At 35.2% G+C, this 13,780-nt stretch overlaps 1 protein-coding gene across 8 annotated transcripts in view; it reads right to left on the bottom strand.

Moving 5' to 3' along the window:
- Window positions 1-11,906, bottom strand: part of LOC149534956 (uncharacterized) — a 59,379-nt gene extending 47,473 nt beyond the window's left edge. For 4 of the 8 annotated variants that reach the window (XR_016357824.1, XR_016357825.1, XR_016357826.1 and 1 more), the window contains exon 1: window positions 10,979-11,824. Coding sequence is in view for 3 of the 8 variants with exons in the window: in XM_089806723.1 (XP_089662849.1) it covers window positions 10,979-11,692 (714 nt within the window). In the remaining 5 variants the exon portion in view is untranslated. Of the gene's footprint in view, window positions 1-10,978 lie in introns of all 8 variants that reach the window. The other 4 variants (XR_016357827.1, XR_016357828.1, XM_089806722.1 and 1 more) reach the window with 2 other exon arrangements.
- Between the last annotated feature and the right edge of the window lie 1,874 nt (window positions 11,907-13,780).

Here is a 13,780-nt window from a genome sequence, read left to right as displayed (position 1 = left end):
TCATCTAATTCAATAATTGATTCTATGTTTGATTCGTCAATGTTCTAAGAAAAGTTATAAGCAGTGTCTTCTTCAAATTTTACATCCTGCTGATTTCAATAGATCTATTTCTGGGAACGTAAACCCTCTAACCTTTGGAGGATTCACTATACCCTATAAATTTGCCTTTCTTCCCAGATGGTTCTAGTTTGGTTCTCTTTTATTTTGGAATATGAATATATACAAGACATCCCAAAATTCTGAGGTGACTTAATTTTGGCTTATTTTCGGTAAATAATTCTTCAGGGGTTATGTTCTCTAAAGATTGAATGAGGATATCTATTTTAAATGTAAACTGCAATATCAGAGGCTTCAGCCCAGCATGAGATGTGAAGATTTTGGTCATGCATCATGGCTTTGGCAGATTCTATGATGTGATTGTTTTTCCTTTCTGTACTCCATTTTGTTTAGGATTATAAGGTACTAAAAACTCCCTGTTAATCCCAACAAAGTTACAGAATTCCTTAAAGTTTTCAGCTAAGTTGCCAGATTTGGACCCTGGAGCTCAAGTGCGAGTCCGGGTCCGGATTCGAACCCGAGTCCGGGCAGGGCAAAAACGGACCCGGGGGGACCCGCAGGGCAAAACACGGACCCTGCCTGAACCCGTCGCGGACCCAGGTGAATCCAGACGGACCCACGGCAGGTGGGGCCAAAAAGTGGCCCAAAAAGCATTAAAAATATGTTTTTTTATTTTATTTTTTTGCCAAACCCTAAAGTAAGGCCTATTAGATGCATTTCACTCATCTAATGTCTCATTTGCTTTGTCATTTTGCTCTCTCATTTTGGTGTGGCCATTTTGTAAGTTTGAAGAGAAGGTTGTAGAGATTGTTTGTGGAGTCTCAAATCCTTCAAATAATCAGTGCTAAGTGTTCCAAGTATGCATTTGATCCTTCCTTTTGCTTCTTTCATAGTTTGTTTTTAGTTTTTTTTTTCTTATTGTTCTAAATTTTTATCAAATTTTGTATAAGTTTTGAAAAAAAAATTAAATTTGTTTTAATAGATTGCAAAAATCCAAGAATGAGTAGTCAAGGTTCAGTGGGTGGGATGGGATCCCAAAGATTTAAAATTGATAAAGGCTCTCCTTTGTGGAAGTATACAACAAGAATTGAGCAATGTGTTGGACAGGGAGGGTATATATGGAAATGCAATTTTTGCCAAAACCAATATAGAAGCTCCTATTACCAGGTTAAACATCATTTGATAGGTCCACCAGGTCAAGGGATTTCCATGTGTGAGGGGCCCCCCAAGGGAGGTAAAAAAGGGTTGCCAACTCCTCAAATAGCAGGCATGTTAAAAGAACAACAAGAGGCTGATAGGTTAGTGTCAAAGCAAAAAAAAATAAGTCAAAGCAAAAACCACCAACACCACCCTCTCAAACAATTAGTAGACCACATCCCTTCCTACCTACCCCATCTGTAGATGAAGACGAAATAGAAACACCCCCATCCTGCAAGAGAGGCGCATTAGATACAGCATTTGAAAATGACAAGAGAGAAATTGTTGACATAAAGACTGGGCATTGCCTCATTACAAATGGTGTTTCATTCAATCTAGTGAGATCCCCTTATTGGAGAGAAATAGTGAAAGCAATAAATGATGCACCTCATGGTTACCAATCCCCTAGATATGAAAAGTTGAGAACCACCATATTGCATAAGGAGAGAAAGAATGTAGAAAACCTCCTCAAACCAATAAGAGATTCTTGGATCCAAACAGGGGTGAGCATTATCTCTAATGGATGGAAAGATTGCAAAAACCATCCATTAATACATGTGATTGTTGTTTGCCCCAAGGGGGCAATGTTTTTGAAGGCGGTTGATTGTGAAGGGCAAGTAAAGGATGCAAATTTTATTGCCCAACTTCTCATTGAATCCATAGAGTCCGTGGGAGCTGACAATGTTGTCCAAGTAATAACGGACAATGCTAAAGTTTGTAAGGTTGTGCTTTGGTAGAAGCACAATATGAGGATATCTTTTGGACACCATGCACTGTCCACACCTTGAACTTGGTGATGAAAACAATGGGCAACCAAATTGAATGGATGAAAAATGTGTATGAGGAGGGTGAGCAGATCCAAATGTTTGTGACAAACCACCATATGTCACAAGCAATTTTCAGAACTTTCTCCCGCTTGGAATTATTGAAGGTAAATTTTAAACTTTATTTAGCTTCATTTATCATTTTTATTTTTGTGTCATACTTTACAAAATTTAATACATATTCTTAAATTTTTGTGTTATCAACTTATCATATTAACTTACAATTTAAATTAACATGGTAATAGGTTGCTAAAACAAGGTTTGCTCCACACACAATCGTCCTTAGACGACTTGTGAGGGTGAAAGAGGCATTGTGTCAAATGGTTATTAGCAACAAATGGGGTGGATGGAAGCAAACTGATACAAAAAAGGCCAAAACTGTAAAGGATTTGATCTTGAGTGATGATTTTTGGAATAGGGTGGAATATGCATTAGAACTCACCGAGCCCATCATGTCTATGCTTCGGTATGCCAACACGGATGAGCCTTGTTTGGGGAACATATATGATGTCATGGACTCCATGCTAGAAAGAATGAAATCAGTAAGTTTAAATTTTAATACAATACTTTATCCTTGTTTATTGAGAGATTTTTATTTTTTATTTTAATTAAGTTATTAACACTACATCAAGATAACATACATGTACATCATTTGACATCCCAAGTCATTCAGAGAGAACAAGATCCTGATACCTTGTACAGTAAGGTGGAGAAAATTGTTCTACATCGTTGGAACAAGATGACTACACCTTACACCTCCTGGCATATGCACTTTCTCCTAGATATTATAGCAGTGAGATACTTGCTATTCCTGGTAGAGTGGCACCATATAGAGATCCTGAAGTTGCTATTGGGTATAACAAGGCACTTAACAGGCTCTTTAGTGATCCTGATGTGGCATCAAATGTTAGGAGAAAGTTTGTTGATTTTGTCTCAGGCAAAAATGCAGAACCTGATGCAATCAATGACCAAAGTAGATTGGATGCCATTGGATGGTGGTACTTACATGGAGAAAGTTACATGTACCTCCAACCTCTTGCCATTAAGATCTTGTCACAAGTATGTATTGAAGTTTTTTTCCTTTTCTTATGACCACTTAGCTTGTCAAATTAGCATTCTTAAATTCTTATTGTATTGTAAAATTACTTAGCTAATTTTTTTAAATTTGTTGGTTGTCTCTCTAGGTTGCGAGCTCTTCTGCTACTGAGCGGAGTACATACTCCTTTATCCACTCAGTGAAGCGTAACCGGTTGGGTTCGAAGAAAGCAGAGGACTTGGTATTTATTCACAACAACTCACGCCTCCTATCACGCAAGGATCCAGAATAAAACAAGGGACCAGAGAAGTTGTGGGATGTACTACTTGAGACTTCAACTTGGATATGACTGTCCAAGATATATCTAGAATTGCCTTGCTAGATGTTGAGGAGGACGAGGAGGAGGATGTGGCTGTATCTGGGGCTAGTGGAACCAGTTTGGATTCCAATGATGAGGAAAATGCCAATGATATAGATGATGATGAAGCCATTGATCCCTCATATTTTGATGACCCATTTGACCCTTGAAGGGCATTTGCATCTTTGATAAACTATGTTTAAACATTTGTCATTGATTCATTGAGTCATTTATGATTTATCACCATGTTTCAAACTTTATTAAGTCATAATTTATTATCTATCAATCTGATGAAGTAGTCTATGTTTTGAAATTCCATTTTGCATTTTAGTAATTCAATGTATGATTTTATTTACAACATTAGCATAGGTTAATGAGTGAGTATTTAATGTTTATCTTTGACATTTGACATTGATCAATAATCAAGTAACATTGATATATTCATACTATGGAATAACTTAGTTTTACTTTTACAACTATGTGTCTTTTTTTTTTTTTTTTGCATATATATCTATATATATATATATATATATATATATACTCGCGAACCCACCCACGAACCCAAATGGGGAAAAAAAAATTGCTCAAACCTACGAACCCGAATCCGCCCCCAAACCCGAATCGGCAACTTAAGTTTTCAGAAATGTATTCACCCCCATTGTCAAATCTTAGTGTTTCGATTTTCTTACCAGATTGGTTTTCAACTAGTGCCTTAAACTCTTTGAATTTGGATAACACTTCATTTGATTCCTTAAGTTTTAGAAAGTAAATCAAGGTTTTACTAGAGAAATCATCTATAAAAATTACATAAAATAGGCACCCATTTAATGAAGGGATTGACATAGGACCACACTGGTCGGTGTGAATAAGTTCAAGTACGATTTTGGATTTATGTTCACTTTTGGGAAACGATCCTTTGGTATTTTTTCCCAATGCACATCCCTTACATGTTCCAATCTTTTCTATAGATGGCAGAGCATGAAAAATGAAGATGGCCAAGTCTTCTATGCCAGATTTCATTTGAATTTGAAACTTCATTATTTACGGCTAAGCTCTGATGGTTACAAAGTTTGTATAAGCTTCCATCTCCGAAACCAATAGTGACTGTGTTCTTGATATTGGAGTTCTTGGGCTAGGATAGAACTTTATCTTCTTGAAATGTGATACAATACCCTTGATCTACAAGGCCAGAGGTTGAAACCAAATTTATTTTGATGCCAGGTACAAATATTACATTCTTTAACTAAAGAGTGACTCCTGTTTTCAGTTGTATTAAACATGTTCCAATTCCCTTTACTGGATATGTAGAGTTATCCCCTATTTTTACTTTTTCGGTGGAGTAACCTTCAAAAGTTTCAAGTTTGTCTTTGAATCCCATTATATGACGAGATGCTCCACTGACTATTATCCATGTATTTTTGTTAGTGTTTAGTTCACTGATAGAGCTAAATAAAATGTTAAATTTTCATCCTTTACTTCTGCTAGAGCAGCTTGAATTTTCTTCCTTTTAGGGCAGACTTTGTGAGTGTGACCAAATTTGTCACATTTAAAACACTGTAGTTTAGACCAATCCTTTTTCTTGTATGTTTGATTTCCTTTTCCTCTTTTCCTTTTGAATTGACCCTTCTTCCCTTTGTTATTTGTATTTGTTTGGAGGGCTTGAATTTCTCCCTCTCGATTTAAACTAATTCCTCTTGAAATCAGTCTTGACTCTCTTGTGTACAATCATTCTTAAGTTGATCGAATTTCGGCAATTCGGGTCTATAGCTCATTCCACGGATAAAGGTTTCACAGGACATAGATAACCCTTTAAGGGCTACTGAAGATAGTTACTTGTCGTCCACCTGATTTCCAATGGTTGCAAGTTGGTCTTTTAATTCAGCAATTCTTAGGAAATAAGACATAATAGTCTCTCCATTGTTCATTTTGATATAAATTAGTTCTTGTTTCAAGGTGAGTAATCTGCCAGTCTTACTGATTTCAAATGTGTTTTTAATTTCATATGGATGGTAGTATGTAATCTTAAACAGAATCTATGGTAATCTTCATGGCTTTATTATTATGCCTTTTCCAAGTTGATTTGTCTGGATCATTTTCAGGCATTTTCTTATCTTCTTCCACATACCCTTCTAATTCAAGTTCTCATAAAATAATCATCATTAGAATTTTTCATGAAACAAAATTTGAAGCACCTTCAAGTCTATCTTCCAGTCTTACGTGGTTCATCATAATTTTAATATGAAGCTTTGATGATCACTGAGTATAAGTTCTCTATCAATCTGGCTGTAACACCATGTAAAAGTGTACAGGATCTCTAATAGAGTAGTTTCACAAATTTCTGACAGTAATTCACAATAGTTCTGATATAGAATAGAACTTATCTTCCAGTCTTACGTGGTTCACCATAATTTTAATCTATATTTGATGATCACTGAGTATAAATTCTCTATCAACCTGGCTCTAATACCATGTAAAAGTATACAGGATCTCTAATAGAGTAGTTTCACAAATTTCTGATAGTAATTCACAGTAGTTCTGATGTAGAATAGAACTTATCTTCCAGTCTTACATGGTTCACCATAATTTTAATCTGAAGCTTTGATGATCACTGAGTATAAATTCTCTATCAACCTGGCTCTAATACCATGTAAAAGTGTACAGGATCTCTAATAGAATAGTTTCACAAATTTCTGACAATAATTCACAGTAGTTCTAGAATAGAACTGAACTGGTTAATATATATTTATGTAACTTGTTGCAGTATAATACTTGACCAAATCTATTATATGTAACAAACCCTATATAGAAGAGAATTATGAATTACTGATCAATGTTGAATGAAGGTATTGACCGCTGCAGAAGGTACTTAGGATTGCCGTGGTTATTGATCCACTTCCCATCAGCAGCGATAATATATATGTGGGCAACAGTCATGTCATGTAGAGACATGACTCTATGTGGCCATTGCCACATAGGGTCAAGTCCCTACGTGGCATGACTAATCTTAATTTACAATGGTCTATAACCATTCGTAAGAGTTGCCTGTTATTAATAGTTTCATTCATACTGACTATTGGGTATAATAAGGAAGCCCGATCATGTCATATTGCGTTTAATTTATTTGTAAATGTGATTATATACATATGTGTGTGTGTGTCTTTGCACAATATATATATATATATATATATATATATATATATATATATATATATATATATATATATATATATATATATATATATATATATCCTTAACTTATAAAGAATACATATACAATATGATCTATGGATGATTCAGTTCGACTGATGCTATCACCTTTAACAGTGTACATGCATTGAACAACACCTTGAAGGACATTGGGAAAATCGATTGGATAAAGGCAATGGTGTTTGATGCTAGTGATGTGCAAATGTTTATTTGCAACCATCAAAGTCTCTCACGTTGTTAAGACATTTTACAAGAAGGAATTGCATAACTCAGAAGGCATGGAGATAGCAAAGTTAGCAAGATATATACAAATGGAAACTAATAATTGGGTCAGATTAACGGCTTTAGTTGAAGGACTAGAAATGTGTAGAACTTTCGGTTGCAAGAATGTAGAGATTGAAGGAGATTTGACAATTATGATAAATGTTATAAGGAAAGGATCCCTCATTAATTGGAGAGTGGACTCAATTTTATCTAGAGCCCTCTCACTATGTCAAACCTTTCACAAGCTCACGATCAATCATATATACAAGGAGGGCAATCAAAGAGCGGATGACTTAGCTAATATAGGTATAGAAGATCAGCTATAAGAAGTCAAAATTTCAATGTAGGGACTCCATCTGAATTAGGGATGGTTTAGATTTTTTAGAATTTCAACCATAGTTTACATCTCATTATCCCAGGGAAGATTCAGGGGTCTTTCTTCAGCTTTTACCCACTACCTACATCTTGCATCCCAAGACAATATGATTGGATAGACAGATTCGTTGTGGAAGATGGTGTTGGAGCCTGGGAAAATGAGTTTGATGTGTATTTGGAGGTTCTAGAATCATCCAATTTGGACTCGATGGACATTCAAAATGGCAGGGAGCTTCTTTCCCCCATTTTATGCTAGTAGAGTAACAGAGGTTTATTACTATTGTATTTTTATGTAACTAAGCCAACAAAAGACCCTTTGATGTAACAAACTGATAATCGGACCGCTTTAGATATGTTTTCTCGGGTGAAAATTCTGATGATTTAGATGTATATTATATTTTGTTTAAGAAAACACTCGTATCATTTTACATTTCATTTCTATGCTCTTTTTGTATTCATGTTTCATGACTTTTCAAAGCTTTATCCTTAACATAAGTGCAAGATGTAGTGCTTAGATTATATCCAGATCCTGATAGAAGGCAGAAGGAGGAGGGAAGGAAGAGGAATAACCTAGAAGGAAGGCGGAAAAATGTAACTTGGGACTAAAAGTTGATTACTTGGATGTTTATGTACTTTATGATGTATCAAGGCTTAGGCCGTTTATCTATCAAAACAAAAAAACTTACAACTTCCTTACACTTGCAGACACAATTTGCTCCTTTGGTGGGCCCATTGTGTAGGTCAAAAGATAGGTTGATACTTACTCTCCTAACCTTTGAGAGATTTATGAGACCTTTGATAGCACACTTGGGCAGGTCAAGCAAAATATTCATGGCAAAGACCCTACTTCGACATTTTAAAAAGAGCACCTTAGGCCAACGGTGGAACATTATGAACACCCCACTTCACATGGCAGCCTATGATCTCAATCCAAAATGGCATGCACCAAGACCTAGAAGAGAGCCTTCCTCTGATGCGAAGGTGACTCTCAAATCTGAAATCTCAAGTTTTCAATTTAAATTTCAGATAGCAAAGTAGACCTCTTATGATTATCTCTTCATTTTGATTTAACATTATTTAATACATTATTTTGTGTTCAAAGCAGGTTAAGGAGGGCTTCCTTAAGGCCCTTTCTAAAATGTACAATGCAAATGATGCTACTAAACTTTGGGGTTAATGGCTTGAATTTATAAATCTTCATGGTCCAACCTTTTGTAGACCATAGGCAAGAACGGTTAGAGCTACATTAGCTCAAACTGACCCTATTGGATGGTAAACATACACATGAGCTGAAAAAAATGGTTGTTCGTCTTCTTTCATAGGTTATTAGTTCCTTTGCTGCAAAGAGAAATTGGTCCACATTAAGCATCATCCAATCAGTCAAGAGGAACAATCTTACCTATACACGATCAGAGAAGTTAGTGGTTATTCGCATTGCACTGTGGTTATAGGATCAGTAGAAGATTGAGTTTCGTTAGATTCAGCCCTTATGTTCGGAAGCCAATCCTAAGGATGCTACACAAGTGAAGGATGACACACCTTCAAGATTGATTGAGGTTCCACTGGATAGGGAAGACCGTCAACTTACCAATTACTCAAAGGCTAACTCAGATGATGATTTGTATTTAAATTCCTAGAGCAACCATGCGTTGTTTATGGACAGGCCATATATTTGGAGACACATTATTGATTTTGATTATTATTGACAGCTGATTATGGAGTTGGACTTCTATGTTATTATGTATTGTTTAGTATTTTAATTGGACTCTTCTTTATGTCATTTCATGCATGAAACTTGGAGGCTTTAGGCATTTTTGCTAAACGTAAGCCATTTGAAAGTATTTGAATTTTGTTAATTTGAGATGTATTGAGCTTATAAAATGTCTATGATGAATGGTTTATCAATGTTATGATATTTATATTTGAAATCTCTCACTATATATAAAAATTCCCCTATTTTTTAATAGCCATCCTTTGTCGTCCCCTATACATTAGCCCTGAACTGTACTCGTACGAGAAACATGTCCCTTTCCCCTAAAACACCCCCGTCTCTGAAACTTCATGCAGCATAGTATATATGAGATATCCGGATACACATGTACTCTTACTACCTAAGGAACTTGAAGAAGTAATAAATCAGTAACTTTAATAATATGGGAGTAAGACTATTAAAAAGATAAATATAATCACCAAGCATCGATAGCAAGATAATATTAATAATATTACATTGATCATTGGCCACATCAATTATTAATGTAAACCCTAGACCATATAAGAAGATTTAATGAATGGTGATAATGTATTCACCCATGTCTGATAGAGATCGATAATGATCATTAAGACCATAAGCCTAGAGCAATACTTTGAATTGTTGGCTATCGAGTCATTATCTATAATGTCAAGAAAGTTATCAGGGTTGTGAGATAACAATCACAAATCAATTTTGTCATCTATATACTTCACGTGACAGGAAATAGAGCAATCATGAACAGGTTATAATTATGGCTGGATAGAGAGAAATAAGAGACATTAAACAAAGAAATCACCGAGTGCCTCCTCTAACTTGTAGACAACAATAACAAGTAACATCTATATTAACACTAAGAGTAGTGAATTGCAATAATATCAATTGCAATATGGATTACAATAATATCTCTTTCATGATTTGACTAGACTAGTCAATGACTAGCAAGGATAATCAATATCATCTCTTAAGACAACAACAACAATGTAGTAGCATTTGAGAGGGCATGGAAGCCGCATATAATCGTCTTATGAAGGGTAACGATGATAAGTATGGAATAGTGATCACATCCCCAAGAGAGGTGTAATATGATGATGGAATATCAACTATTACTATTAATTCCTAATAATTGCAAGCACCTGAATTAAAGAAACCCTATGTACAGTAAGCCCCTTCTGCAATTGTGATTTAGGGCGAATCCATGGCTAATCAGGGAAAGAGCATTACACGAAGAGGGGTAATAATCAGCTCTTGGGCTGTGGGTAGATGATTTATTAAGGCACCCTAATACGCCTTTTATCATGTCTCTCCTATAGTTGGACTTCATTTAATGTTGCCAACCCTGGTTGAAATTATCTATGTTTTTAATCTCTCTCATAAGGAAGATCTATTTTGTGGATTATGATTTCCTAACATATTGTGGGATCTCAACCAAGTAGATAATATTACTAATTATAGCCTACTTCTTGTGATGAATTTGTATTTGACTAACAGAGTCTCGCAGAACCACTTAGCTTTTAAAAAAAGGGCATCAATGCATACACCGCTCAAAGTTTTCAAGAGATTTTTTTCTGAGGCCATTGGTCCTCTTATTTTTTGTCCTATTTATTTTTGAGGAACAATTAAATTATACTTTTTGGGTAATTGCTAGATTTTTGTCCCAAGTGTTTTTTTTTTTTTTTCAAAGGAAGAGAATAAAAGATGTGTATCCTTGAGGCAAATTTGGTTAACATTGGCTGCTTACTTCGGCTTGCTTTCCATCTACAGCTGACTGTCAAATCTAGACAATAGTTTCTCCAGTATTTTAAGAAAAGATTCAAATTGTACACTGCGCATAGACCGCCTGAGCCTGAAAACAATAAGCAAATAGTTTTATCAAGCCATGCAGTAAGTGGAACATGAGTAGCAACTATTACCTTCACCCCAGCGCCAAGTAATCTGTGCATTACGGCGAGCACTCCCCCATCCTTGATGACAAGTCTGGAAAGAATCTTCCCTGCTTCATGTTTCAGCCATGGCGGAGGAGAGCGGCCATCTCTCTGCCCTACCAACACTAAAAACGTTTCCACCATATCTCCAACTTCCAGTGCTGCCACTGCCTCCTCTAGTTTAGTCACCGCCATGCTCCGCCTCTTTTCATGTTTTTGATGAGGGGCAAAAGCAAGTTGTAGAAAGCCTGCCATAACGTCGGATAGATAATAGCTCCGCACCACTACCGAGACGCAAAAGCCTTTGTGGTGAAGATTATCAAGAGAAAATGATGCAAGAGTATTGCAGGAAGTAAGCAAAACATCCTGTGAGGATGAGGATAAAGGGGAAGGGGAAGGGGAAGGTGGGGATAAGGGTGAATAAAGGAGGTAGGGCCGGATCCCCCATCGCACAATCAGTTCGATAATGCCTTTCACAGCCGCACATTCAGAAACATTGAATTCCGTGCCGGTAAGATTAACGTTTTGATGCAAGTTGTGGGCAAGCTCCAAGCAGAGATCGAGGTCTTCTTTAGTGCCAATCTCTTCCGCATCTTTCCCAGCTCGTGCTCGTGCAAGTTTAGAAAGAAAATTCGAGGCTTGCTTCACTGCTTCTTTCCCTTTTCCTTGCCCCGATTCCATGCCTCTGTTCTCCGACGCCATTGGCAACTGGCGATCAAAACAAATATCCCACCGAACGAAATATTAAATTATATCTACGAGGGGACGTGGCTAATAAGCAGGCGGGGCAGCAGCTGGCAAATGGATTCCAGAATGTACTAGTGAATAATATATTTATTAGTCCCTGCCTATCTATAGGCAGGGGAACATTATTCCCCGTGGCCGCACCTATTTATTTTTTTCACAAACAGCTATCGAACTAATGTTCCTGGTGGCCGCACCTATTAATTTTTTTCACAAACAGCTATCGTTAATCTAAAGTTTCGAATGATTATTTTTAAAATATATTTTTGTACAATAAATATTAAATTGGTATTGGTCGCTGCCCATTTTTCCAGGGGTTAAAATTAATTTTTTACTCAGAAAATTACTAAAAAATGATGTCACGTTGTTCTGGAAACATCTCCAACGTCTCCGCTATCATTGAGCTTGAGCGAAGCCATTAAAACAGAGCTGTCGTTCATTGTTACTCTTGAATAGGCTTCTATGTTCTCACTGTTGTTTGTTTGCTGGTAATCCTTGTCTACCATCTACTAGTGGATTAAAAACAGCAGCGCATGTTTGACTCTTAAGATAGTTTTTGAACCTTTTTGAGTAAGGAAGAAACTTTTTTAATTTTATTAAGGATCACCATTCTTGTCGTCATTTATAAGCCTTGTGTTTTCTAGATTCAGTGGGAAGATAAAAATAATGTTGCTTTGTTCACAACTGTACACAAATCTCAGCTATTATTTCTAAAGTGTGGTTGTTATCTGTGTGGTATGAGTAATTTGCTAGCTGTTAAACATAGGTATCCCAATGCTAAGATTTTGTTCAAATTACGCCGACGTCCCATTGGGGGGGCTACTATAGTTTTTCTTATTGTGCAGGTCGTCATGTGTGACATATTTGAAATGAAAATTTGCTAGAATCCGACTTTTTCCCCGATATGCAGAGTTCACAGGAGTCTTTTAGCTTCTGTGGGGGTGCTAGGGGCAGCTCCATCAATGGTTATATATTCTACATAGAATCAGTGACTATATGATCTGCTCCTTTCAAAATAAAAAATTATAGTTTTACATATAAAGTCTTCTCAAAATACATGGTCAAATGCTAATTGTACTATAATTCAGCAATAAAAAAAACTAATTTTCACATACAACTACAGAACCACGGATTATGCACAGTGTAACCCTCCTTCACCCTCGGCACAGAAGGCAGGGACTAAAGCTCAATCAGAGCTCTTTTTTAATTAAAAAATTAAAGCTACTACTTGCACTAGGTGCAATAGTTTAGGCTGATATTGAAATATACTTATCCAATATGTCCGAGGATAGGAGAATGGAATGAAACTTGCTGCTAGGTTATTAGTCTGAACATTATTCTATTGCATATGCAATTAAAAACTATAAACTATAATAGTTTAATTAATAAGATTCAAGTATTTTTTTAAGTTTGAACTTTTTTAATGGAAAAAAATCATTTAACTGATTTCTCACTAATAATACTAATAATAGTAAGGGATAAAATTAATTTTTCAAATCAAAAAATCAAGAAAAATTTAAGACTCTAATTTTTACCATTAATTGTGCAATTAATACGATTGAAACTATCATAAAAATGATGTGATACTACATTTACTTTATCATTTCAAATATTTCACAATTTAAATTTTTTATAAAGTTTAAACATTTTTATTTTTATTTTTGAAACACAAGAATAATATTTAATTGAAATCTTATTAGGTCCTACTACTGGAGAAATTAAATTTTTAAAACTAAAAATCAATGAAAATTTAAAATTCTAACTTTTTGTATTAATTGTGCAATTAATATAATTATTATAAAAGATATGTTACACCACACTTTACTTTACCATTAGTCAAATTAATAATAATATAATATACTAACTCATTAAATTTTGATTTATTTTGTCCTTAAAAATATTATCTTTTAAAAGAATTAAAACTAATAAAAACTAAATAATGTACCAGAGAATTTTAAAAACTAGAAACTAAATAATATTACAAAGAATTTTAAAATGATAGTTATTCTACGTATAACTATATTTTATGTATTTAAAATTTGAAAT

This window comes from Cupressus sempervirens, chromosome 10, assembly GCF_028749045.1.
Source record: "Cupressus sempervirens isolate cs-2001-9-10 chromosome 10, ASM2874904v1, whole genome shotgun sequence".
NCBI lineage: Eukaryota > Viridiplantae > Streptophyta > Pinopsida > Cupressales > Cupressaceae > Cupressus > Cupressus sempervirens.
This window is presented reverse-complemented; position numbering and strand designations above follow the sequence as displayed.